The sequence below is a fragment of the Gouania willdenowi genome, chromosome 16 (assembly GCF_900634775.1).
Source record: "Gouania willdenowi chromosome 16, fGouWil2.1, whole genome shotgun sequence".
NCBI classification, from domain to species: Eukaryota; Metazoa; Chordata; class Actinopteri; order Blenniiformes; family Gobiesocidae; genus Gouania; species Gouania willdenowi.
Genome location: NC_041059.1, coordinates 20325953 through 20352184, shown reverse-complemented (window position 1 = coordinate 20352184; position 26232 = coordinate 20325953). Strand labels below are relative to the sequence as shown.

At 37.4% G+C, this 26232-nt stretch overlaps 1 protein-coding gene across 1 annotated transcript in view; it reads right to left on the bottom strand.

Annotated features, from left to right (window-relative positions):
• Positions 1–313: 313 nt before the first annotated feature.
• The window catches only part of LOC114477864 (CUB and sushi domain-containing protein 3-like), a 243390-nt gene continuing 217471 nt past the window's right edge, over positions 314–26232 (bottom strand). The window contains 8 exon segments of the mRNA XM_028470524.1: positions 314–475; positions 478–638; positions 3063–3128; positions 4832–5011; positions 9104–9215; positions 11516–11589; positions 11781–11954; positions 15940–16113. Of these exon segments, the coding sequence (XP_028326325.1) occupies positions 314–475; positions 478–638; positions 3063–3128; positions 4832–5011; positions 9104–9215; positions 11516–11589; positions 11781–11954; positions 15940–16113 (1103 nt within the window).

Genomic DNA, 26232 nt, shown 5'->3' with positions numbered 1-26232 from the left:
CTTTGTTGTCGTTTTGTGTGTTAATGGTAACAATATTTTTCTCTCTTAGTTGTGTGTGTGTTTTTGGTGTCATTTTGTTCGTGACTTTTTATTATTCAGTATATTTTTCTCTTATGTTGTGTGTCTTTGTGAGTTGCTGGTAACATTTAGTGTGATTATCATTTTTTTTTTTTTTTTTTCTAACTAAAAATAAACATTATAAAATCCCATATTTTTAATGCTTTAATTTGTTAATTTTCCTCAGTCTCTCTCTCAAGTACCCCCTGTAGTGCCATCGCGTACCCCCATTTGAGAAACACTGAGTCAGTGCAGTCTACCACATCCGTCTTAAGAGCCAATAGTTAATTTCCACTCTCACGCATGAGATCATGTGATGATTGACTGATCGACATGAGGCACCCTTAAAGTAAATGAAAGTGACACGCGGAGGTAGTGAGAGGGGATAGAAGCGGGTCACAGATGATTTATAGATGACTCACCGGAGAGCAAAAACTCCATGCTACTGTCGATTAAAGTTACATTGACTTTTCCCGTCGTAGCGTTAAAGCTGGTGACCGTCAGAGTCATTGGCTGCTTCTGGCCCTTATAATCAAAGGAACCCTTCCAGATGAAATCAGGTGCAAAGACGTCATCAGGAACTGTGGTAGTAGAAGTACAAGTAGAAGTAGAAGTAGAAGTAGAAGAATAAGAATAAGAATAAGAATAAGAATAAGAATAAGAATAAGAATAGGAATAGGAATAGGAATAGGAAGAAGAAGAAGAAGAAGAAGAAGAAGAAGAAGAAGAAGAAGAAGAAGAAGAAGAAGAAGAAGAAGAAGAAGAAGAAGAAGAAGAAGAAGAAGAAGAAGAAGAAGAAGAAGAAGAAGGAGGAGGAGGAGGAGGAGGAGGAGGAGAAGAAAAAGAAAAAGAAGAAGAAGTAGAAGAAGAAGAAGAAGGAGGAGGAGGAGGAGGAAGAAGAAGAAGAAGAAGAAGAAGAAGAAGAAGAAGAAGAAGAAGAAGAAGAAGAAGAAGAAGAAGAAGAAGAAGAAGAAGAAGAAGAAGAAGAAGAAGAAGAAGAAGAAGAAGAAGAAGAAGAAGAAGAAGAAGAAGAAGAACATGCTTTAATAATGCTTAAAAAGCAATGAAAGACATGAAATTCATGCACAATGTACCTGCAATTATGAACTATAACTGTATGTTTAAAAAAGAAAAGAAAAAAAATCCAACTTGAATACAGCTCACACTTAGCAAACGATAATGAGGTAATCAGTGAAATTAACACGTCAAACATCTGATAACAATTTTCTCATTTAGATTAAATATTACATTTCGACGAGGCTTCAACAATCTCAGCTAATGATAATTAAATATCCTCTGGTAGACACATAGCGCTCAGCTGGCGGTGTGGAAATGTCAAAAGTTTTTATTAATAACCCTGCAGTGATCAAACTTTTTCTCGCTCCAAACGAGGGAAAAAAGGTGAAGGCTTGCAGTTATTATCACCATGCAATTAACTTAATCACTGCTCAAATATATGCTCAGGTAATGACATCACTGTACATATTAGCATTAATATCTAGCAACAAGTATTTAACTACAGTGACAGCTACGGAATCGCAATTATAGATAATAAAAAAAAGTTTTTTATGACAAAACATTTACAGTTTTGATAAAGCATATTAATATTAAACATTTATCATGGGAAGGCAAAGCTTGGTACAGGAAAAAACAACCATTTCAGGGCATTTGCTGCTTACAACATACAAAGTCAACTAATAAATTGTAATAATCTGTTACTTTCTAATAAACTGTTCTTTAATAACCCACAATTGACATTTTTATAACAGAGTTTAAGAATAACTCAAGGTACAGTACTACACCTTAATCAATATTTGGCTGAATAATATTTCAGTTCTTTAATAAATACTTCAGTGGTAGAAACCATGAGTTGGGGTCAATTATAATTGCGTAGTTGATAATTAATTACAATTATAAATGTAATTTTAAAAATCGGTTGCTGTCGTAATCATAATTCAATTGTAATTATGTTTAAATAATTGACTTGAACATTCTATAAAAATTGTCAATTATATTTTAACGTAAAACTGGGGGAACCATGTTACAGTTTCATTTACATTTCAACACATATGTAGTGAACGATTATTAAAATACGTTATATATCAAGCTTTTCCCACATTTTACCATTTAAAAAACATTTAAATCGAGGGGTATAGTGACACAAAAAAGGCTCAGATGTCCACACCAAAAATATTAAAACCTATATTTTCATTGATTAGGAAGCCTAACACTGTAACCAATATATAGGAAAGAAATAGATGATAGATATTTGTTTTTAGTGTATTTTACAGCTGATTTAGGACCCGTTATCATATGAGACGCTAACAGAAAGCTAACACAAGAGGAAGATTAACTTTTGATAGATTATTTATTTCATGCAAACTAGTTGTGATTAATTGTAATTGAAATTTAGTAAATGAAAACTTAATGTAATTACATTCTGAGGATAAATAAACAATTGTAATTTAATTTAACTTTTAATTGGAAAAAATACTGGTCACTGTAATCGTAATTGAATTGTAATTGACCATGGGTAAAACGTAATTAACCCCAACCCTGGTAGAAACTGAATATCTTTTTTTTTATTATTATTGCACTCCTGAATAATTTAACAACTATTTTACAACTGTGTGAGACGGGTTGGTTGGTGGCTTTCCACAATAGCACTGTATTCCTATTACAGACTAAATTAATGTACCGCTGTGTAATGGTGATATAAAAATGTAGGATCAGAAAAAGTAGAACATAAAGTTAATTGTTTCATCCGATTAAAAGGGCGTACACAGCTGTGAACACGGCGCCACTCTACAAGACAACGCACTTACAGGGCACACATAGAGCACGTGTTGGAAAAGCTTGAACAGTAAATTGAGATTTTAGTTGGTTTTTTTTTTGTTTTTTTTTAAATCAAAGAAACAAATTGTTTTGCAGCTCCCAGCTGGTGTGACATGACTGCCTGTATTCTGGGTGTGCTATTTGAAGAATTTGTACAACTCAGTACTCACCAGTCATTTTTGGGCTTGGCGTACCAGGCACAGATTTGACAGTTTTCTCATGTGATTTGGTGCCAGCTGAAGAAAAGCAAAAACAAATACATCATTGTGGTGAAGCTGTAAAAAGCAAAGCTAAAACTGGTGATATCTGTCATAGTAATGACTGCGCTGCTGTGACATGTTGCCTGTGATGAGCAACTTTTTATTTAGAAATCTGACATTTCCCAATCTCCACGCAGAGATAAATATTACTCTTGGTGAGGAAAAAACTCCAACAAAGTAACGTTTCTTTGCTCAGGTGCATTGCATTTTGTCGCTGTGGGGTGAGACTTTTTAGGAATTTAGCAATTTTCTAAGAAAAAAAGACATAAAGGCCTCTCTGTTACATAGGCTGCACTCTATTGGCTGATGAGGATGCAGTTGAAATGACTCGGCCAATCAGAATGTGCAGGTAGGTGGGCCGCTGTTCCGTCTATACATGTCCCACGTCTGTATATCAGTCCACTTCTAATTCTAATATTCTCTCGCATTCCACTGGCACAGCAGATTTCACTCTTCTACATAATAGCATTAACACATTCTAGCAACAATATTCCAACAGCAAAATAAAAAAAAATGGCCTTATTTTTAATGTCCACCATACAGTAACTCCTTATACGGTGGCTGAGGAATGCAAAACCCTTTTACAAATGCCGCAACAAATTTCTAATTTTAAAAAAACAAATATGCATAATTATCTAAAAAAATAAAATAAAAAAAATACAAATAGCAAAACTCTTTTACAAATGTCACAACAAATCAAAAATTTTGAAAACAAATTTACGTAATTAGCTAAAGAAAAAAAAAAATTACAAATAGCAAAACATTTTTACAAATGTTGAAACAGATTTACAATAGCACATTGTGAGCGTAAAAGTGTTTCCATATTTGTTCATTTGTTTTGACCTTCTGTAAATGTGTTGCAGTAATTTGTAAATGTGTTGTGGTCATTTGTTAATTTGTTGTGTGAAATCATACAGAAGGGGGCTCTGTGATGCCGGAAGTAGGTTCGGCAAGCAGTAAAGTCACTGCAAAACATATTTATCTCAGAAATACGGTTAAAACTCCCCGAGTAAATAAACAAAGCAGAGACTTTACAGATAGCCCCACCTACTTCCGGCATCTCAGACCCCCCCTTCCGTATGATTTAACAAACAAATATGGAATCTCTTTTACACTTACAAAATGCCATTGTAAATCTGTTTCAACATTTGTTAAAATGTTTCGCTATATGTTATTTCTTTATTTTTAGCTAATTATGTAAATTTGTTTTCAAAATTTTAAATTTGTTGCTAGATTTGTAAAAGCGTTTTGGTGTTTGTATTTTTTTTTTTTTTTAGATAATAATGTATTCCATTTTTTTCTGGCTAATTATGCAAATTAATTTTCAAATTTGTACATTCGTTGTGGCATTTGTAAAAGTGTTTTGCTCAAACATGTACATTTGTTTGTGGTATTTGTGAAGGTGTTTTGCTATTTGTATTTTTTTTTCAGATAATTATGCATATTTGTTTTCAAAACTGTAAATTTGTTGTGGTATTTGTAAAGGTGTTTTGCACTTCTCAGCCTCTGTACTTTTACCCTTGTATTTCCCCCTTGTACACACACAATGCAGATGTTTAAAAAAAGAAGTATGTATTGCAATGCAGACAACCCTCTCCTTGATACATGGGGTCCTCTAAATTGATAGTCATTCCCTCGTCTTTGTTACTTGCCTCTGCAGACCTCTGCCAAGCACTTACCTCTGCACACCGGCACCTTGCCAGTCCAGCTGCCATCAGAGCGGCAGACACGATGCTCTGAACCTCCTGTGAGAAAATGACCAGGCTGACAGGTGTACACCAGAGTATAGCCGTAGGACGGCAGATCCAGACCCACAACATCCGCATTGGCTGGACTCCTTGGCTGCTTGCAGGAGTGAGCTGGAGGGTAGACGGCGAATAAACGTGTTAGCCCGGGAGCATGAACATGCAAACACCTAGACACAAAGATATTATTTACAGGTCGACAAAAGTCAGAATAAAAGTGAGAATAGACAAGGGCAAAAGCAGAGAAATGTAAACCATCCTCACTGCTTTTAAAATCCAACTGTGACAATGAACTCACGCCGTAAAGAGAACTCATCTCATCTGACAACGCAGTGCAAGTCATCCTGGTCTCAGGATAGGTCAGCTAGCAGTTAGAGGAAAATAACGAGTTTTCAAAAAGTTTCATTCTAATGTTCAAGGGTAGAACCATAGCGAGCTCACAAGTGTCCTTGTAAAATAGTGCTGAAGCAACAGTCGTTGTAAATCTTATCAGATTGTTTTCCATCACATAAATACGTAAAAAGTTCTCCCACAGCCATGGTCACCTAAAAGGAAGAGTGCTGACTAAAAATATTGGTTTGTAAGTGAAGGATTTGTCCTGGTCAAAGAGCACACTGGAGAATGCCAGAATATGATGACGGCAAACAAGAAATAGCAAAAACAAAGCCAAGGCTCACAACTACTTTAGGAGGCTTTTCCTTTGTTTTTTTTTTTACCAGAACAATTAGTTTTTTGACATCCAATTATTAGATGGTTCAACGCAGTGAATCAAAGTTCAAATCAAAGATCATTTTTCTAAAGGTGTGATAAAGTTTATGAACTTGTTTTATCATATCACCTTTCTAACTAAGTAACTTTTGCTTAGCGCGCCCCCTAAAGTTCCCTTTTGGTTATGTCACTGTCGTAAACACTTCGCACCCCCGGAAACGTACCGGGGCAAAATTAAAGTGGTTCATCTTGAATCAGCGTATACATTCTGAGTGAACTCATCCTTTAGTAACTCAGTAAGTTGATCATTTATACCATAACAATGGCGTTGTTTATGATAAGGGACGTGATCAACCAGTTGTCTCCTCTGTCACCCTGCTGCACACACACACACACACACACACACACACACACACACACACACACACACACACACACACACACACACACACACAGAGAAGGTGAATAAGTTACTTAGTTCTGCTTTAAGTTAGAATTTGCAGAAATAAAATAATGAGTAAATATGGAGAAATAAACCAAAGTCAGTAAAAAGGAGGTTTTCAGGTTTTTGTTTTTTTTTCAATAACCTGACTATAGGTGCAGAAAACTACAGGACAATACATCAGTAATCTATTCAGCAGGCCATTATGCAAGTGTGTCTAGACGCTCTTACAATTCCAGTCAAAGGTGAAGCTATGACTTGCTTTCTTAAGAGCTTTTAAAAATCACAAAGGCCTCAAAGACCAAACATCCTTCAGCCAAATAAATCAAAACCCTACCTCTTGTGGATGAATATCAAGTACTTAAAATTAATATTCTTTGTACACTAACAAAGTCACAGACCCGGAAGTGTACGCTCATCCGACGCTAACGGCTATGCTAACGGCAGTGCGGCATGACAAGATCGTTGCTTCCAACTGTGCATCTGAAACGTGACCTTTCGCTTTTGCTGGTGTTGAGCACAGAACCTCCTCACGGACATTTCAGAGAATTTAGAGACTCTTAAGTGTTGCAAAGCTAAAGATATCGCGGAATGTGTAGCGCTTCACTTCCGGGTCACGTACTTTGGCAAATCGGTAATGGAGAAAACGAATAAAGGTGTTCGTTTTCCGTTTTTCGTTTTCTGCACCGAAGCAAAAGAGCTTGAATTTGAAAAACAAGGCGTTTTCCGTTTTTTCATTTAGGTTTTGGAAACAAATATCAAATAATGAGTGTTTTTTTTTTCGTTTTTCATGTTTTTGTTACAAAATGAAAAATTAATGAACGAATGATACACGGATTTCACAGGTTTGTGGCTGTTGAACGTATACCATGCTGCCACTTCATAAGAAGACTCCAACTTTGCTAAAACTTTGTGACGTCACAAATCATTCAGCACGTGCAGAGAATCGCTCGAAGGTTTGCAAACCACTAAAGAAAAACATGCAACACATACAGTATTAACATCAATGAACAATAGTTGACTTAATGGAAAGCCAAATCTTTCATTTAATTTAGACAGTAAAGCATTATTATTAACCAAAACTTTCCTCTGCAAAATGCCTTAAAAAACAAGTCAGTGTGTCATTGGCTCCATTTCAGAACAAGTGAATGACTTTAATAACAAGAATAGAGAAACAAACATCAAGGGAACTGGGACTGATGCAGGTCTATTAATGCTGCTATTCTGACAACAACAATTGTTCATTGGTATCCCGTAGAGTTCATGTCTTCAATCCCAAACCTTAACTTAACACATACTCCACAAATAATGCTGTAATCTGCTTGTTCAGCTACTGATCAAATACGTTTTTAATAGAAACCAAAAACTCTTCAAATCTACTAATATTAGACTATGTCTAGAGAGAGTTTCATCTACCATCTATATTGTATTAATATTCTCTTCAAATTTCTGCTTCCAGAAGCAGAATAAGATTGGCCCACTTCACATTTAAATCCATTTAACAGGCTTCAAAGTAACAGAGGGCCATTTAATCATGGAGAAAGCTATTTTAAAGGATTTATGGCTGTGTTGTGGCTGAGGTTCAACACCCAGTAGCTGGGAGTCAGAGACTTTCTGAGCACTTTGCATGAAAGCCAGGACAGCTTTTACAGTGTCTCTTATTTTTTATTAATTTTTCTTGAGCCCTGAAAATAGCTCAGTGCACCTTGACTACCTTTAAGCCCCTAAGCATGTTTTAAAGGCTCTCTGAATATAACTTAATTTTTTAATGTTAAAAAACATTTTTGGGCTGAAAATCCTGCAATTACTGCATTTGTATTTTTTTGAAATCCATCAAGTCACTATAACAGTGAGCAACGTTCAATAACCAAACCATTTCCAACACACTGCGTCCTGATTTATCACTGAATGTCAACGTAGGCGTACATCAAGTCCTAAAACCTCTCCTTGTTTAATAAATACATGTAAAGACTCAATGACAAAATGATCAACATATCAAAGGCAAATTCAAGCAATGCTGAAAAATTTCAAATCAGCCTCAGACAAATAGTTATCCTGTATGTAGAATTAACTAAAAAGCTATCAATTTCATCACGTTATCATCATACAACAAAGAGATTATGTGGATAATATCATTTGATGGATTGATCCATATATTTTCTGACTAAATGACTCGACACTGATGTTCTCCAGCTTTACAATTTCTAGTAACTAAAATAACTTTCACATTGAATCAACAATTTTCCCTGGTAATGTTTATGGCCAAACAACAACAACAACATGTACATCTCTAAAGGCTTTCCATCCCTCTTGAGGAGCCCTTCCCCCACCACTGCTGAATACACCAAGAAGCTGCAAAGCTTAATAAACTAAGCAAAGAATGTCAGGAAGAAATTACATGCAGTAGAGATTCTCGCTTCCTCAGCATGAACGTCTCCTTGATTTAGGTAGGCATCTGTCTTTCAGTAATTATGAGATCAAGACCACCATGGCATATTATTGATCTGCATATTATTACACAAGTTTTTTTTTTTGTTTACGCAACAAGAATATCAAAAAAATGTTTTTGAGGAGTTTGTAAATTAGAATATTTAAAATAAAACACGCACAGTATAGGTTTCATGAGGCAATATAAGGCTTTCGAGAAAAAAAACCTGCTGGATTGTGTTACAAGCAGTGAACCTTTTGGTTGAACTGCTCAGCTCGTGTCTGGAGATGGAAGCCAGCAGCTCACGCAGTTCAAACAGTGCAGTACAGAGAGCAATCATGGTCGGCATTCGCCACTGAAGGATGCTAGGTTGATTGAGGAAGGGACTGCAATCTACTGGGTGGTCAAAGGTTATGACAGGGCTGATCAAATGAGATAAGTTGCTCTGGAAGGCGACATCAACAGATGCACAGGGAGAAAGGAGCATTGAGACATAGCGGAAAGTGTGTGGCTTAAGTTGCTCAGCACAGCAGACGGCGATAAGATGTCTGAGAGGGTAGAGTTCAAATAGGACAGGCAGGAAAAGTTCTCAACGGACACGGTGAAAGCAGAAGGAGCGAAAACTCACCAATACACGTGGGCTGGGTGCCAGTCCAGGTTAGATCCAGCAAACAGAGTCGTGTGATGGAACCCTGTAGTATGTGTCCCTGTTGGCACGTGAAGTCCACTCTGCTGCCCACCTGGTAGAAAACAGCATTAGAATTAAACACAATAGTGATTTCTATATTATGAATATATATAATGGTATTTAACATATTTGTGGTTTTCACAATAAAAATACTTATTTTTCTACTCAGATTTGGTGTTTTTGTGTGATTTTAAGTCAATTGTGTTAATACAGTATATAACAATGAATGATTAACTATAAATTCATACAGCTGAAGTTGTGCTGAAAAGAATGATACCACACAAGGCACTCTGAATAGTTTTCATTGTGAGATATTAAGGTGATAGCCAGTTATATCTTATACTCCAGAGGGTTAAAGGCTAAAACTAAACCCTAAAACAACTTTTTTCTCCTGCTGAAAACCAATGTATTTGTGTATGAAATAGTGCTGTGCATTGATCCTAGTCTAACTTTTGACATTATAGACAAAGTATTTTATTTTGGTGTATTTTGGTATACAAATGTAAGAGTGACTGCCCTCTATGGGTTGAAACCTGGCTGATAAAATTGAAGCAGCACTGTTGGCCACACCCCTTCTATAAAAACTAGCACCTGTGGAATCTGCAGTCTGCAGCACGTAAATAACCAAGAAAAAAATAAAAAAAATAATCTGCAACCTGTGGTGAGTTGAAATGAGGTGTGAGGTATAGCGAGTAGCAAGTTAGCATAGCATAGATTGTTCTTTGGAGATTTTATAGTATAGATTGGGCGTGTCTTAACTGCTCCAGAAGCCCCACCCATAATCAAGGCCTTTTTTAAATTTCCAGCCTAGACCTCAGGGTTTAGTTTAACTTAAAAAAAAAATCTGTGATGGAGTACCATGACACAACATAAGTTGAAAAATGTATTTCCACTCCCCCGTGTTGCGAGACTAGACGGTTTAAACTCTGCATTAAAAAATCAGACAAGCAAGTTTTAAAGGGCCCATGTTACGCAGAAAGCTCTCTGCCGTGATTGACATGTAAACAGACACGCCCACAAAGGTGAGCATTTCAGCGTCTTTCGCGCAGTGCTATGTATGTATTTTCTACTGTCTATGTATGTACCGGTGAATGCCCCGCCCCCACGCTCTGTCTCATGTTTATAAAGCAGCGTGAGCTCGGCTACGGAGTGGGTGGGAGGAGGGTGGGCCGTTCTCTGGCCCTACGTCATTGTGCGGGGAGGAGGAAGTCAGTGTTCCGTCTATAGACACGCCCACTCATGAATGTGCATAAGTAGGACGCAAATCAACCTGTTTGTGTAGAGTTGCTCAGAAAGTGAGTTTTCAGAGGCTAAAACTCTGTAAAACAGGCGAGTTTTTGGGGTTCTTAGAACAAACGGAGATAAAGACATGAGACCTTCAAGAGAAAATGTAGAACTTTCTGCATTTTTGTGTTCCAACATGATTTGTATTTGACTGGCATTCCAGACAGCGCTTTAAAGAAGGCCTTGATACAAGCTGCTGCTAACATTGGTAACATTATACATAAATGCAGACAAACACAAGGCTACAGTCCTTATTAACACATATTCACCTTCGCTACTTTGTTTTTTTTCCACGACATAATGGAGCCTATTTGCACTTACCTCAAGACTGACATCTATAAAGCAGTCAGTCGAGAGCTGTGGTTTTTTTTTCAACATGTACCTACCGTAATTACCTTACACATTACCTTAAGATTCTTTTTCATCCTAATTTATGGCAGAGCTCTTTGTTCATATCAATAAGTAACTGTTAGTTTGTTCTATGTACTGTTTGTATGTGCCACAATGGGAATCTCTATTAATGAAAGTACTCAATTGTTCTGCTTGGATATTCAGTTATGTAAATATATCCATTAAGTTTTTTCTTCCTGTGTAACCTTTATATAACAGACATTCCTACTTGCAGGCACATGGCATCATCCACCAGAACACATTTGAGCCTACCTTGAAATATCTACCAACTGTCCGTTTGAATGAGGAATAAGTGCACTTATCGAAGTGAAGCTGCCTACTTTGAACTGATTCACGTTTTCCTTTCAGAGTCATCTAACCTCTCCTTTTAGATACAATAGCCTGACTGCAATGCAATTTCTGCCTCTTAGCACAATATCATGCTTTTTTATGTTATGTGTTGTTATAAACACTGCGCCTTGCATTTTTCCAAGGACTCCAAAAGATACTGTCTCTTAAAGGCAACAGAAACTGTTCCAGTGTTACATTGTTTTAGCATCTTTTTTTTTTTAAACTCATGCTTTGGTAACTTAACAAGGAGTATATACTGTATTTTCCAACTGTGTGTCAGAACTTCAATAAAAGCAATCGTCTGTCGGCAGAAAATGTTACTTTTACCTTAAAGCCAGTTGTATAATTCATGAAGCCGTGCTCCGGTGTCCCTGGATTATCACATGTGGTCCTTGTGGGCTCTACAACACAAAATTATCATTACAATAAAATACTGTTAGATGGAAGTGAGAGGGATCAAAAAGAGAAAAGCTTTGAAAGTGCAATTATGCCACTCTGATTTAGTATTCAACAATGTTAATATGACAGCTGTACCTGAAATGTATTTACTGCCTACACTTGCAAAATTAGCACACAGATGACTCTTTAATACCTATACATCGAGGATGAGAGCCACTCCAGGTGCCGTCCTCCTGGCAAATGCGTGTTCTTGATCCCACGAGGATGTAAGGAGCACTGCAGCTAAAGATAACTTCTGATTTGAAGATGAAACTCTGTCCTTCTCTCTGTCCTTTGGAGGGCATCCCAGGATTTCCACAGAACTTGGCTGCAGCGACAAAATAGTGAGAAGTGAGGAGCTATGAATTCATCCTTTAGGCACACAGAATAAGAACCCCCCTCGCATACGGATTAGTGCCACATTAAAACCCTTCAAACAATTCTATTTGTTGTAGGCTGACATTCCCTTCTATTCCACGTGATTATTCAGTGTTTAATTAAAAAGGAAGCTATGTGTGCAATTGGTTGACCCTTAGATTATTAGATGATAGCCTGTGGTAATAACCATTCCCGCTGTGAGCATTATTGTTGTGCTTTTCCAATGATAGACTAAAAAGAAAAAAAAAAAAAAAGTCTTTGCGAATTATATTGAATGTCTTCAAGGACTTTAATTATTTAAATTGCTCTGACATTATGCTTGTCACAAGTCTTCCTTATTGCATGTGGGCGAATGCACCACTATTCTTGTCATCTTTGATTTTCTTGTGTTTCCGACAGAATGAAGTTGCTACGTTGTTAGTTGCTGTTGGTGAGTGGTTGCAGTCAATATGGGAAAATTCATTCTGGCAGCAAACAAGTGAGGAATGCCATGGTTCTCTAATTTAAATGGAAATAATTAGCAAGTGAAATATTAATTTCTATGACTGAGCCTTGAGGTTAAATCAACTGGAGCCATCTGCTGCTCCTGTTGCTCTCCAAGCCACTGGCGTTATATTGCTTCTTTAATGGAATTTCAGCCAGAGCTTCGATGGATGAAATCCAACGAATTATCACAGCTCTTCCGTCAATTTATCGTCAGTGTCTTGACTATGAAGTTGACAGAAATAAATTTGGTTGGAGTTTGATGGTGAGACATGTAAGCCACTGTGCAGTCTTCCTAGCTGCGTTATATGCATTCATTATTTCTCAATGGCTACATTGAACGGTAAAGCTGGAAGCTGTAGGCGGTTCAGAGACATTCAGCATGAGAGAGAGAGAGAGAGAGAGATAGAGAGAGCAAAGGCAAGGATGAGAGTCACAGCCTTCAGTCACGCAGCCAGAGCACCGCAGGATCAAGCCAATAATAAGCTGGACTGCTTCTTCAGACCTGACATGAGCTAGTGCGAGGAGGTCTGGAGACAGAGATAAGTTCTCGCACTCTTTGGAGAAGAAAGCATACCAACAGTATGGTCCTAAAGCCATCCACTGACATATTGATGTCTGGTAAAAGAGGAGAATTACTGCGAATACTCTTCACTTGCATATATTTTCAGACTTTTCCTCTCCTTTACTATAGACAGAGGTGCAAGTAACTGATTACAAGTACTGATGTTACTGTAATTGAGTTGGTTTTATGGGTACTTGTACTTTTTTTTTAGTACATTTATAAATCTGTAATTTTACTTGTACTTAAGTGCATTTTAAAAGAAGTAATTTGTTACATTTCTACACCCAACAATTACTGAGTAAATCATGATTTTTTGGTTTAAACTGACCAACGGACATTGTGAAACACAAAGAATATTAATGACCAGACAACAATCAAATGCATCACATCATAGTCGACCAATCAAATTAAACGTAATGCACGGTGCCAAAGCAGCACTGAAAGGAGGTTATTTTCTCAGTTTTAGAGTTCATAAACTTAGCTATACTTAGAGCCTGATCATTTTTTCAGTTTTGAATTAAATTCTTTGGTGTTATTTTATTTGATAAAATACTATTTTATTTTAAAAAGATGCCTTTGTGGAAAATAAATTAAGTTCCAATTGTGCAAGATTTATTATTTTTCTTGTAAAGTTTAAAACATGAAATGTTTACTGTATGCAATGGAACCGTGGCAAGATTTATTACTAAAAATAAACCTGGGAGGTTAAAGTAACAAGTAGCTTTTACTTTGAGTACTATTTAATTAAGCTATTTTTCACTTGTACTTGAGTATTTTATGTATGACTTACTTGTACTTGTACCCGACATCACTTGTGAACTGAAGAGGAAACGATGGGGATGTTTGCAGATTCGTGGCTCACAGCACTAACAACGGACTCGGTTGTGGAATTGGACGGCTTCCAACTTTTACTCGGTTACGGACGACGGAGAGCAGTAAGCGGAAAGGAGAGAGTCTGGCTGTGTTTGTGTGCAGAAAAGAGGAGCTGCTCCTGCTGCTGCTGGTTCTACGTGCACACACTTTTTCAACTCATAATCACAATAGCTGCTTAAATAGCCATGCATTTTACTGTAATGTGCAGTGTGTGCATAGCAAAAGATAATCACTGGTGATCGCTGTTGTGTGTGGAGTCAGAGTCTACGGACACGCCTATTCATGAATATGCATAAGTAGACAGCGAATCAGCCCATTTTGAGAATTGTTCTGAAAGTGGTGAAGTGTATTAAAGCATCTAACATTTGATATTAAAGGTTTATACTCTTTCTGAATAAAGAATTGACTCTAGCAAAATGCATATGAGTGACATTTTATGTACGAACAAAAGGCCTTGATTTAAGCAATAATACCATGAGGTTTTCCACAAGACTTTGGGAGTGTTATGATAAATGTTGGAACAACGTTATTTCCAGACTCTGTGTCAGCTTTTCAGAGGGCAAAAACAGGCGAGTTTGGGGAAAAAAACTCAAATGCTATGTTGTTGGGGTTCCTAGAACAAATGGAGATGTGTGAAACATAGCATAATACTGGACCTTTAAGTACTATTTAAATGAAGTAACAGTACTTCTACTTGAGTAGGGTATATCAGTACTCTTTACACCTTTGACTATAGGTCATATGCTATTACATAATTAATTATACATTGCAAGTTCTTCTGGTTTGCAACACACGAGATTAATACATTTTGTCATTTTTCATACAATGTTGCTAGACTTAGTATTCAGATGACTTTACTTTGACAATGCAGGGCACATATGTGGCATGCACATCAGTCACAACCTTAAAGCCAGGGGAAAATACAGTATGTCTCATTTTATGGATATATAAGAAAAATGGCCCCAGGCCAAACCAAGCTCAGCATATTTAATGTTCCTGGGTGGCATACAGAGTGAAAGGCAGGGAGCGATAGGGGAAAAAAGAAGTTCAACGCCCTGTGTCCTCTCACTCTTTGCTCTGACTCTGTTATTTCAATTAGATTTTCTTGATATTAAACAGTTTTAATGTGATTAGTGAGCAAAAGCGGCATTCTAAGCTCCAACAAATACTGTTTTATCTTTGTGGACCAATAAGAACGCTTTCACGCTGTAAAAATTAGCATAAATTCATTAATAATATATGAAAAAGTCCATCAGCGTTATCTAAGAATCTGATAACAAAATAACAAAAAAAAAAACATCTTAGTTATGATTTGAGCATTCCAGAACTGTGCCATTTTAGTTTACTCGATTAGCACTCACAAGTATGTGAAAGATACATGGATATTTGTGTGCTAAGTAAAGTAGCATAAAATTGGGAACTGGGTGTATGTGCGCTTTGAAAAGGATAATTTTCATTTAATCATTTTTTTATAGAGTTTTAGTTTTATAGAGCAAGTTTGCCAAGAATAATGACCTTGATGTTGTGAATTAAAGCAGCAACCACGTCCTGCTCACTTAGTCTCCTGTGTCTTTTCCTTGTTTTATCATTTTTCAGCCTTTCCACTCAGGTCCTGATGCTGAATCCCATTACTTATTCATGACTTTCATTAATTTCATTGACTTTAAATGACCTCCTAAAGGGGCAGAGTACACAGCTTAAGCTGAGGAACTAACAAATTCATGAGGTGTGTTGTAAAACAACGCAAAGGTACATGGTTGTCAAGAGACCTGTAATGTCAAACCTCTCACACACACCTTTACAACATGGCCTGGTTGGACAATAACACATGATTGATTCATAAATAATGTCTAAAGTATCCTGTTTTTCACATAGCAAAGCACACATGCAAGCAGTGTCAACCAGGATATATGAGTCAAATCATTTAAAGCCTTCATCTGCTCACTATTATCTATTTTTATCTATATATATATCATTGTAATTATCATAAAGGCAGGGACAAAATGGGACTCACGCAAGCATTGAGGCAGGTCTCCGCTCCATGTGCCGTTTCCTGAGCAGGTGAGAACAGCAGGGAAGGATAGCTCATAACCAGGTAAACAGCTGTAGCTCACACTGGCACCCCACTCCAGCACAGAGCCTTCAAGAAGGCCGTTAGGGACAGATGGAGGTGTTGGACAGGTTATCACTGAGGAAAAAGTCAAAGAATATCCACACTGAATTTTAACAGGGATGCAACAGCAGAATAAAACGCAGGGTTGAAAGTAATGAATTACAAGTACTCACGTTACTGTAATTGAGTTGCTTTTATTGGTGCTTTTACTTTTTTGAGTTTACTTGTGCTTAGGTACATTTTAAATGAAGTAATTTGTTACATATCTACACCCTCATGAGTAAATTATTATTTTTTGTGATTATTTTTTAAGTTCCGTTTCATGGTCTCTTTATACCTGAGGTCAGCAGTTTATAAAGGCACATTGAACATAATCCATGTGTTCTTTAGTTGTGCCATTTCTTCGGTTCGGGTTGGGGTTTTTACCTATTATGTTGTTACCCACATGGCACATTTGGTATGGCAGTAGCCATACCAATTTTTTATTTTGAATTGAATTCATTGGTGTTGTTTTATTTAAAAAAGAATTGTACATTTTGACAAACCTTTTATTTTATACAGAATATATATATGTATTACCAAAAATAAACATGGTGGGTTGACAGCGACTCGTAACTTTTACTTTGAGTACTATTTAATTGAGCTACTTTTTACTTGTACTTGAGTATTTTATGTATGACTTACTTGTAATTTTCAATCAAGTCACGGTACTTCTACTTGAGTAGGATATACTGTATCAGTACTTTTTACACCTCTGGTAAAATGTAAACACGGCAAAATAGGTGCGGAAACACAAATAATCTTTCTAAAGTGAATGGTAAATAGACGCGTACTTCTATAGTTTTATCACATTCATATTGTTAATATACTTCACCAATTTACTATAAACTCACACACTTACAGTGAACGAGCAGCCAAATGGAGAGTGAGCTGCCAGATTTACTAATCTAAAAGGTGCGTTGAGCCTGTTTGGAATTGATGAATAGGTTTTAGTTTGGAGTGACAGCATCATCATTAAAATATGGGTGAAAAATAACTGTGAAAATATGGTGGTTTAGACACGTCATATGCGCTTATTGAAAATAATTGTGTCAAAAAACCGTAGGTGTTTAATTAACTCAAGCTGTTAATTAAAAGATACTAATTGTTATAACTGAATCATAAGAGAAAATATTGATGCTTATTGGTAAAAATTACAATGATTTATTCAGATTAACAGTCATATTTTTACATTGTCGGTCGTGATTTCCTAATGACACATTTGACAAATGTCTCTGTAAAAAGAAAAAAAAAAACATTTGAATAAAACAAGTATAAAGAGTAATTCTCATTCAGGCTTTTAACACCCATTACCATTCAAAAAGTTGAAATATTTCAATTCTTCGGAGTGCGAAAGTGCTGCTTTTGTTAAAACACCACAGGGTATAGGAAGTGTTACATGCTGGTTAAAAATGAACAACTATTATTTCACCACATGCATTGCTTAAACATGCTGTTTTACAGATATTAAGTCGCAATAAAGGTATTAAAATATCCATTATTCATCCTGCGGTGGAAGTTGTAAACTTTTAGGTCTTTAGCTGAGAAACAGCCAATGCTTGATATGTGAAGGATTTCTCTGCTGTTTGAGACTGGCGTTTACAATAAAACAAGAAAGTGTCTATTTGTGCGGTTGCCATACATACCACCCTCGGTGCTATTGTCACGGTTACCAAAGGACACGTACGTAGCTTCTTAGGGTAAGAATTTTTAGGCTTAGTGTTAGGGTTAGGTTTAGTCTTACTCAAGCAACCAAAACTGGCCAATGACTGACCTATCACGTGACCTTAACTGGCCAAATAGGGGCGCTACGTACGGATAGAATGTCGGTATATTCATACGGCAAACGTACGGATAGCCACTGCCTTAAAACAACTACCGGCAATTGAACGAACACCTTAAGTGTTAAACTTAAAAACTTTCTGCTTGAAAAATGTAATAAATGAATTTATGAGAAAGAATAGAGTTTGTTCTGACACACTGTTAATACCCCATGGGAATAGAGAAAGGATATTAATAAATTAAAACAATTGCTTTTCCTCATTAGTCACCGACATGCAGATTGTTTCCTATGTGACTTTTATAATTGCAAAATGTGTACACACTTGTATTTTAACTTTCATTCAATGGGTCTGAAGTAGGAACATCCAAAAACTCTTATTACCTGCTCATGACATTTAAGCAATATCACACTCGAGGTCGTGCTGTTGTGATGAAATATGAGCAGTGGTGCGGTTTGACCGTAGATAATCACACCAGTGCTGTAATTTCACCACAACAGCACAACCTTGAGTGTGATATTGCTTTTATACAACAGTTCTACAAGCGCATTTGATTAGTTAACAGTAATAAGTGACAAGAGCTTATGATTTGTTTGTTTATTTATTCATTTGGCTCCGCCAACAAAAATAGTTCCACAAGTTGAGAGCACACACACTACGTTCACACTGCAGGCAAATGTGACTCAAATTTGATCTTTTTGTCTGTATGCGACCTGTATCCGACCCGTTAAACAGTCTGAACAACACAATTCCGAATAAACTCTGCATTATTGAAGCCGCTAACATCCCTATCCCAACACTGTTGAGTCTGACTAAAGATGTAGCAGCTCACACAGCAAACGGATAGAGTGATAAACCTGCCTCCCTTCTTTTTCACTCTCCTTAAAGTTATTCTGACTTCTGTTGGAAAGAAACTCCATATTTACTTCCGTAAACACCATGTACTACAGAAAAAAAGTAAAACAAATGTATCTTCAATAATAAGACAGGGTTTTTAAACCAGCAAATTCCATATACTTTATTTTTTTAAGAACTTGTGGAAAACTGGTACATGGAAACAAGTTTAATCTGTTACTTTTGAACACCTAGAGAATTTAGCACTGACCATAAATAAAATGAGTAAATAAAATGTTTAAAGAAAAAAAGAGCAAATGCTCAATAAAACGCAGAGCAGCTTTAAGTTTAATATTTTTAAAAACTTGAAAATGTTAACTATAAAACTAAGGGACCTGCCTAACAGAAAAAAGCTCAAACTACAAAAATGTAGCTCTAGCTTCTCCTCCATGTTAGCATGTTGACTAGCACTAGCTTCTCCTCCATATTAGCACAATGACTAGCACTAGCTTCTCCTCCATGTTAGCACATTGACCAGCACTAGCTTCTCCTCCATGTTAGCACATTGACCAGCACTAGCTTCTCCTCCATGTTAGCACGTTGACTAGCTCTAGCTTCTCCTCCATGTTAGCACGTTGACTAGCACTAGCTTCTCCTCCATCTTAGCACAATGACTAGCACTAGCTTCTCCTCCATGTTAGCACGATGACTAGCACTAGCTTCTCCTCCATGTTAGCACGTTGACTAGCACTAGCTTCTCCTCCATGTTAGCACGTTGACTAGCACTAGCTTCTCCTGCATGTTAGCACAATGACTAGCACTAGCTTTTCCTCCATGTTAGCACGATGACTAGCACTAGCTTCTCCTCCATGTTAGCACGTTGACTAGCACTAACTTCTCTATGTTAGCACGTTGACGAGCACTAGTTTACGAGACAGAAAATGGCGTTACAAGAGTTGATGCTGAAGTTCCCAGCAGCTCACAGCAGCGCACACTCGACCAGAGCATGTGTGGAACTAAGTGGACTATTGAGAGTGTCGCAATGGTGAGGGAAAACAACCAAAAAATGGGGCAAGTGGCAAGACTCGGCATGTCTGGGATGAGGAGGAAGTTGTGTGTGGGGAGACTGATGGGGGAGAGACTTGGAGGAAGGCCAAAATACAGTAAGCAAAGCATTCAATTCTGACCTCAGTCGCAATATAATAATAAATTTGCCATCAAAAGCCCGGTCAGTGTTGTTTTTGTAGTTTTATAGTAGGAAACTAAAGTTTTTTCAGAAAAAGACGTTTTTCTCAGCTCTTTGTCACAAACTGGCAATTTGTGTGAAATTTGCCTCTATTCAACTGCTGATTACGGCAGAACAAAACAAGCTAGAAACAAAATTATTTTTTCTGATGAAACTAGAGAGTCTAATCTTTCAGAATCAGACTTCAGATTGTCATAGTACAAAATATTCTGTAGGTTTTAAAAACCAGTGAAAATCATCTAAAAGGCCTGGCAATATGGGGTTAGATGCTCTGAAAAGGGCTGGCAGTGAATGAGTAAACGGTATTTAGATCAGCTTTACAGAGAAGTGATATGATCCGTAAAAAGTCCCGGTGCTGTTGTTGCTCTATAACAGTGATCTTGGAAGGTCTGTCGTCCAATCAAATTGATTGGTCGGAACTAAATGTTGTATAAAAACAATTCACTGTTTTAAAATTGGAAACTTCATGGCAAAGCATGTAATTAGTGCATGCCAGCTATTCATTTAGAAATGGTAGTTTCAACGGTGCCCTCCGCCAGATATACACAGGGCCTCTATTTCTGGCGGACACCGGAGCACGACGCATTAATCAGCACAGAGCAAATGAAGCTAAACGGGAAATTAAGCACGTACTCCGCAATAAAATATCAGGTTACTTTTCAAAATAAAACACTTCAGATTATATTTCAAGTAAATACATCATCAAAACATCATAATGTGTAAAAACAAAATCACATTCACTGTATTGATTCCTCTCATACTGTAACTCACTGTAAACTGCAGCAACTTTGATTCAGTTCATGTTTTACTGGTGCACTTTTATCTCTTCTCTGTTGGCTGTTGATAAAAAATGTGGCTATGACAAATCCAGAGAGTCCAACCTTCTTGTTCTCCTTCGTTAGGAACACTGACCTGTTTATCTGCTTATTGTTGCATTTATAATACATACATTTAACTGCGTTGTCGCGTGATTATATAAATATCGTGAGAACTGCTCTGTCTCGTGACGTCACAGTCGTTTGTCGAAGCAAATTATCTAATAATGTTTAATGATACATTTATATTTGTTATGTGTGTATGATTAAGGGGATAATTTGTTTTTTAACTCTGTGCCTGTTTTTCTCTTCTTCTTCTTGGGTAGCCATTACACAACACACACACACACACACCCCCCTGGTCTCTTCTTTGTTGTCGGTGGAAGGGGGGAGGTGGGACAGTGGGGTATAAATGTGTGTGGAAGGAACTTTTGGGTCCTTCTTCTTTGCGTCTCTCCCTTGGCCAAGGGAGACCACTGCTTTGTCTATCCCGCTTTGTACCTTTTTGTTTAGTTTAGATTAAATCATTTTTTATTACTTCATCATCTCTCCTGTCTGGTCTTCATCATTTATCACCACAGAGTGTGTTTTCAAGTCAAAGACGAGGTAACCGTAAATTTCACCGTAACAGGTTCAACCGGAGAGCACCGCGGCGCACTCAAAACGCAACCGGTGTGAATTACTGGACGGCGGACAACGGTGAAATACCGGATCGGTGCCGTGGCGCAGCGGAGACGTATCCAGTGGAAACCCCGGGTCAGCTTCACTCATTTCACCTGTGTCTCCCAGCTGCAACTTATCAGGTCATTTTCTCATGTGCATATCAGCTGTGTTCTCCCACTGCTACTCAGTTAGCGTTCCTCCTTTTGTTGACCAGCTTGTTTTGACCTTGGTTTCTGCTCTGCCTTTATGTAGCTCTGCCTTTGCTGGCTGATTCTCTGTGTTTCAGCCTTTGGCAGAATAACCTGTGAAAATTACTGCCTGCGTTTGAGTCCCTCTGTTTTACTTTGATGGTTTCTTTTGGCCTCACAAAAACGCCTACATTGAGATGGATGGATCTGTAATTCAGCTCACTCCACCTTTATGTATTCAATGACAGAAAACAAAATAAATAAAGATGAAATCGTACCTCAAGTATCTGTGAATATGTCATACGTATTGAGATACATGGGCCTTTTGAGCGACTTTTACGCAACATTGCCCTGAAAACAGTTTATTGGGTAAACTATGTGAGAACACAATGGGCAACTTTTTCTACTTTTTCCACTTTTCCCTACGAATAACAATAAATGTGGAGCAAGCCACGATAGAGTTTTCCAATGTTCTCTCCAAGGTGGAATGCTCTTTTGTTCTTGGTTGGCAGTGGATCCAAAGAGATTTCCATATGGGTGATGTGCAGCTGTACGCAGCTATAGGCTTCAGATGTATGCTATTTTAAGAAAGATAATTGGGTCATTATGAAATGCATATTACAGATATTAAAAACAGTTGATGATCATGAAACAGTTTTTAATCTATTGCTGAAGCAAGTCTTTTGTTTCATTTTTGAAGTTAATGAAGTCGCCAGGAGCCACTTGTGTTTGGGAGTTTAGCGAGGCGGCTCTGAAGTCATACAAATTGGAATATTACTTTAAATCACTTCACTGAAATGCCCACCTGAATGTTGTAAAGCATAAACGTTGGTCCTGATGGGTATTGAACTAATCTCACAATGTGTGTAGAAAAAATAAAGAGAACGCTTGTATGCACATAGGGAAATTACGCTGATGAGAGGAGTAGGCCTACTAATCCCTTATGCACTTGTAAAAAAAATGGAAACATGAAAAAAAAAAAGGAATCATGGGTGGCAGGCATACCAGAATGAGAAGTGGAGAGTGTCCCCATTTTCCTAAGTAGTCCTAAGCAGCATTATTGCCTCTTAGCTGAACATGCCAAACCTGGGATTCAAACAGAGTTCTTGCCGGGCGAGGCTTAAGGATGCGTCATCTGAAGTGTGTTACAAATAAATGCTTTGGTTAAAACTCACACTGACAAATGAAGCTCAAAATGATCCACCCAGTCCGTAGATGTAAAAATCTTAGCGTCTCTGTTGTGGTGTAAATATTTACTTGATCTTTCAAGCATTTCTGTCGTCCTCTCACTTCTACTTCATCGCTCCTCCTTTCTGCTCTCTCTAAATATTAACAACCCCGTGGCAATTGACTGCAATCCCTGGATGACAGATGTACCACATCACTGCATGGCTCACGTAGTCTGAACTGTTGCACCTTCAACCTAAAATGAACTATGCATAAGACGAAAAACACAAACCATCTCACTGGGTCGGGTACTATTTTTACTTCAGAGGAGCAAAAGCAGAATTGTGGCTTGTCAGTCACGTCGTGTCTGAGACCTGTAGAGGCTGTTATTATTTGAAATACTATCACATGTTATGGTTATCCTAGAGAGTCACAAAAAAGAGTGCAATGACATAGTGGGGACATCTGTAATGCCAGCCTCTGCAATAAGAAATGGTCAAATTAACTCAGGGAGTCAGCTTGGTAATTACACACTCCGCTCTCCTGCCGTTCCTTTATCCCACGAGGAAAGTAAGTGCTAGTGGAAAAGTGAAAGCGGCAGATAGAGTGAGAGAAAGCGACAGGGATCCAGTGGCTCAATGACTAATGCATACAGGTCAGTGGGAGCCGACGGTACTCAAGCAGCCACACCAATGCTAATGTGTGAGCATCTGTGTCAAAAGATGAGATGTTTTTAAAACTAAATACTTCCACGTGATTGTCTTGCACTATGTGTCCAAGAATGTGAGATGAGTAAGATTAACAATGGCTGTTGGTTTAGACCAGTGTTTCTCAAACGTTTCTCTTACTTTTTCTCGTACTTTACCTCACTCGTACTTTAACCTCTTTGTCCAACTACAACATTTTGCTCTATCGAGTATAATGATGAAATAAATGAGTAATAAAACACATTTTAAAGAATCTAACTTCATAAAGAAGTGGAACGAAACAGTATTTAGTGCCTCGTGAATAGATTTATTTCTAGTTTTTATCATTTACGGTCATCTCCCTCCTGGTGTTGGACCAAGACTGACCCTTGTATTTTCAGTCCATGTTGCTATCATCATTTATTGTGTTTTCGGTCTCATTTTGTGTGTTTTTGGTGTCATTTTGTGTATTTTGTTGTTGTTTGTCTGTTATTTTTATATTCAGTTTATTTTTCTCTTATTTTTTGTGTTGTTGGTATTATTTAAATTATTCTCTCTCTATGTGTGTGTGTGTGTGTGTGTGTGTGTGTGTTTTTGGTGTAATTTGGTTGTTTATTATGTCATTTTGTATGTTTATTTATTCAGTTCAACTTTATTTATATCGCGCAAATTAAAACAAAGTCATCTCAGTGCACTTAACAAAATATTGTTATTTTTGTGTGTTTTGTAGTGATCTTATTTCTCTCTCATTTAGTGTGTCTTTGCCGTTGTTTCTGTGTTGCTGGTAAGTAATAGTATTTTCTCTCTTAGTGTGTGTGTTTAGTGTTATTTTGTGCCTGTTCTTTTTATTATTCAGTATATTATCTCTTATTTTGTGTGTTTATGTTGTCGTTTTGTGAGGTGAGGTTGCTGGTAATATTTAGCATGATTATCATTTTTAACTAGAAATATACATTATAAAACCCCATATTTTTAATGCTTTCATTTGTTTCCCTCTCTTTCTCTCTCACAAGTATTCCCTGTAGTGCCATCGCATACCCCTATTGGTACACATACCCCCATTTGAGAAACACTGGTTTAGACTACTTCCAGGTATCCAAACTGCCATGTTAATTGCAGAAACAACTCTCCTAAACATACCACACAACAGATCGTGTTGATGATTAAACACTTCCTTTTCACAATAGTTTGATTTTCTCTTTTTTAGGACAATCTGTAGTTCACCATGTTGTCACACTTTCTTAAGTTCAGACTTGTCACTCACGCCTGTTTTCTGACGAGTCATTTGGTCTTTAGCATTTCTCAAGAGGCAAAGCTACCGCTCACTTCACTGTAACGGAAACGGCAGTCTGGGAACAGTTCCTAAGCAACAACGTGCCACCATTTGTCTTAAGGCTTGCCTTCTCTCCTGCTGTACTTTTGAACTGCACAAGTTAATCTTCCCTGTGATACTTTTGGGTGTCAACGGCAGAAATGCTAATCTGTGTCTGCACCCGGGCATCATAAATCACACAGCGATGCAGCACTGATGGCTGTAAGGCCATGATGTCCTCCTGCTAGATTCTCTAACTTTGATGTTAATCACAGAGTGGAAAGCACACAAACTTCAAGGGAGGAAGCTTATGATTAACTGTTAAAGTTCAATTATAGGCATCCTTGTAGTGATGAAGAGGACTTTGTTAGTCATCCATCAGCAGGTGTCTGAGGCACTTTCATTTCCAGCTCTGTGTCTTTTTAGGTTCAACTCTTAATACATGTGTGGTGACAGTAAAAGAAGTGCAAAAAGAAAAACTTGCACCATTTTTTTAAATTTTTTTATTGTGTGACTTATGAGTAAAAAAAAATTCATATTTCGAAAAGAATCATAGAGATGCCTTTCAAATTCATATTTTGTGTTAAAGACCGTGTAAAGCAAATTCTGACAATTTCCTCTAAACACATTAAATAGGCCATAAATGTATTTTCTTAAAACATATAAAAAGCCATTCAACCATTTATAATTTAATCGTAGAGCTATGGCTTCAAAAACTGTTTCCAATTTCTGCGTTCAGGATTTTAGTGGGTGGGTCATAAATTAGGGTCGCGTTACGTAACAGAGCCATCATTAGCATAAACCCGACCCTGTTGCTGAAGCACACCAAACTTCCGCGGCCTCCAGCGGGTGCAATTTGGCCCCTAGCCAAAAACAAACCACATATTCGGACTCAAGGGAAGAAAATGCGTCCGCTGGTGCCACATTTTCCGAGAAAGTAGCAGGTTTATACACCGCGATTTAGTTTTTCGCCTCTAGCGAGCCTGATCCGAGCACTTTTAGAAGCACTATCGACGCTGGAGCCGCTTTCACATTGCTCTCTCCCATAGACACAGTAAAGAGGCGGTGCCTTTCCCGCGCGTGGGCGTGGTTCCAGCGCCTCAAACTGACAGTGCTTGTTTTTCCATGATTTTGAGACCTAATTTTATATACTTAGTGTTTTTTCCATCTTTCAAATTTGGCCCAGTGGTCAATGACATGTTTCTGTGGTGTGACAAACTCATAACACAATAACACAAATGTATTTCTGCTTTACGTGGACTATAAATTTAGATGAGAGAAAGGGATTTTCCGAAACTTGAAATTGATCTAGAATCCAAATTTGAATGTAATCTTTAATAGCGTAAGGTCTATTTTTCTGTAAAATTTTGTCAAAATTTGTTAAGTACTCATGACGTATTCCTCGTAATGGACAATGCAAATATTTTAGAGAACTTGTAAATGTATTTTTATTATGCACTGTA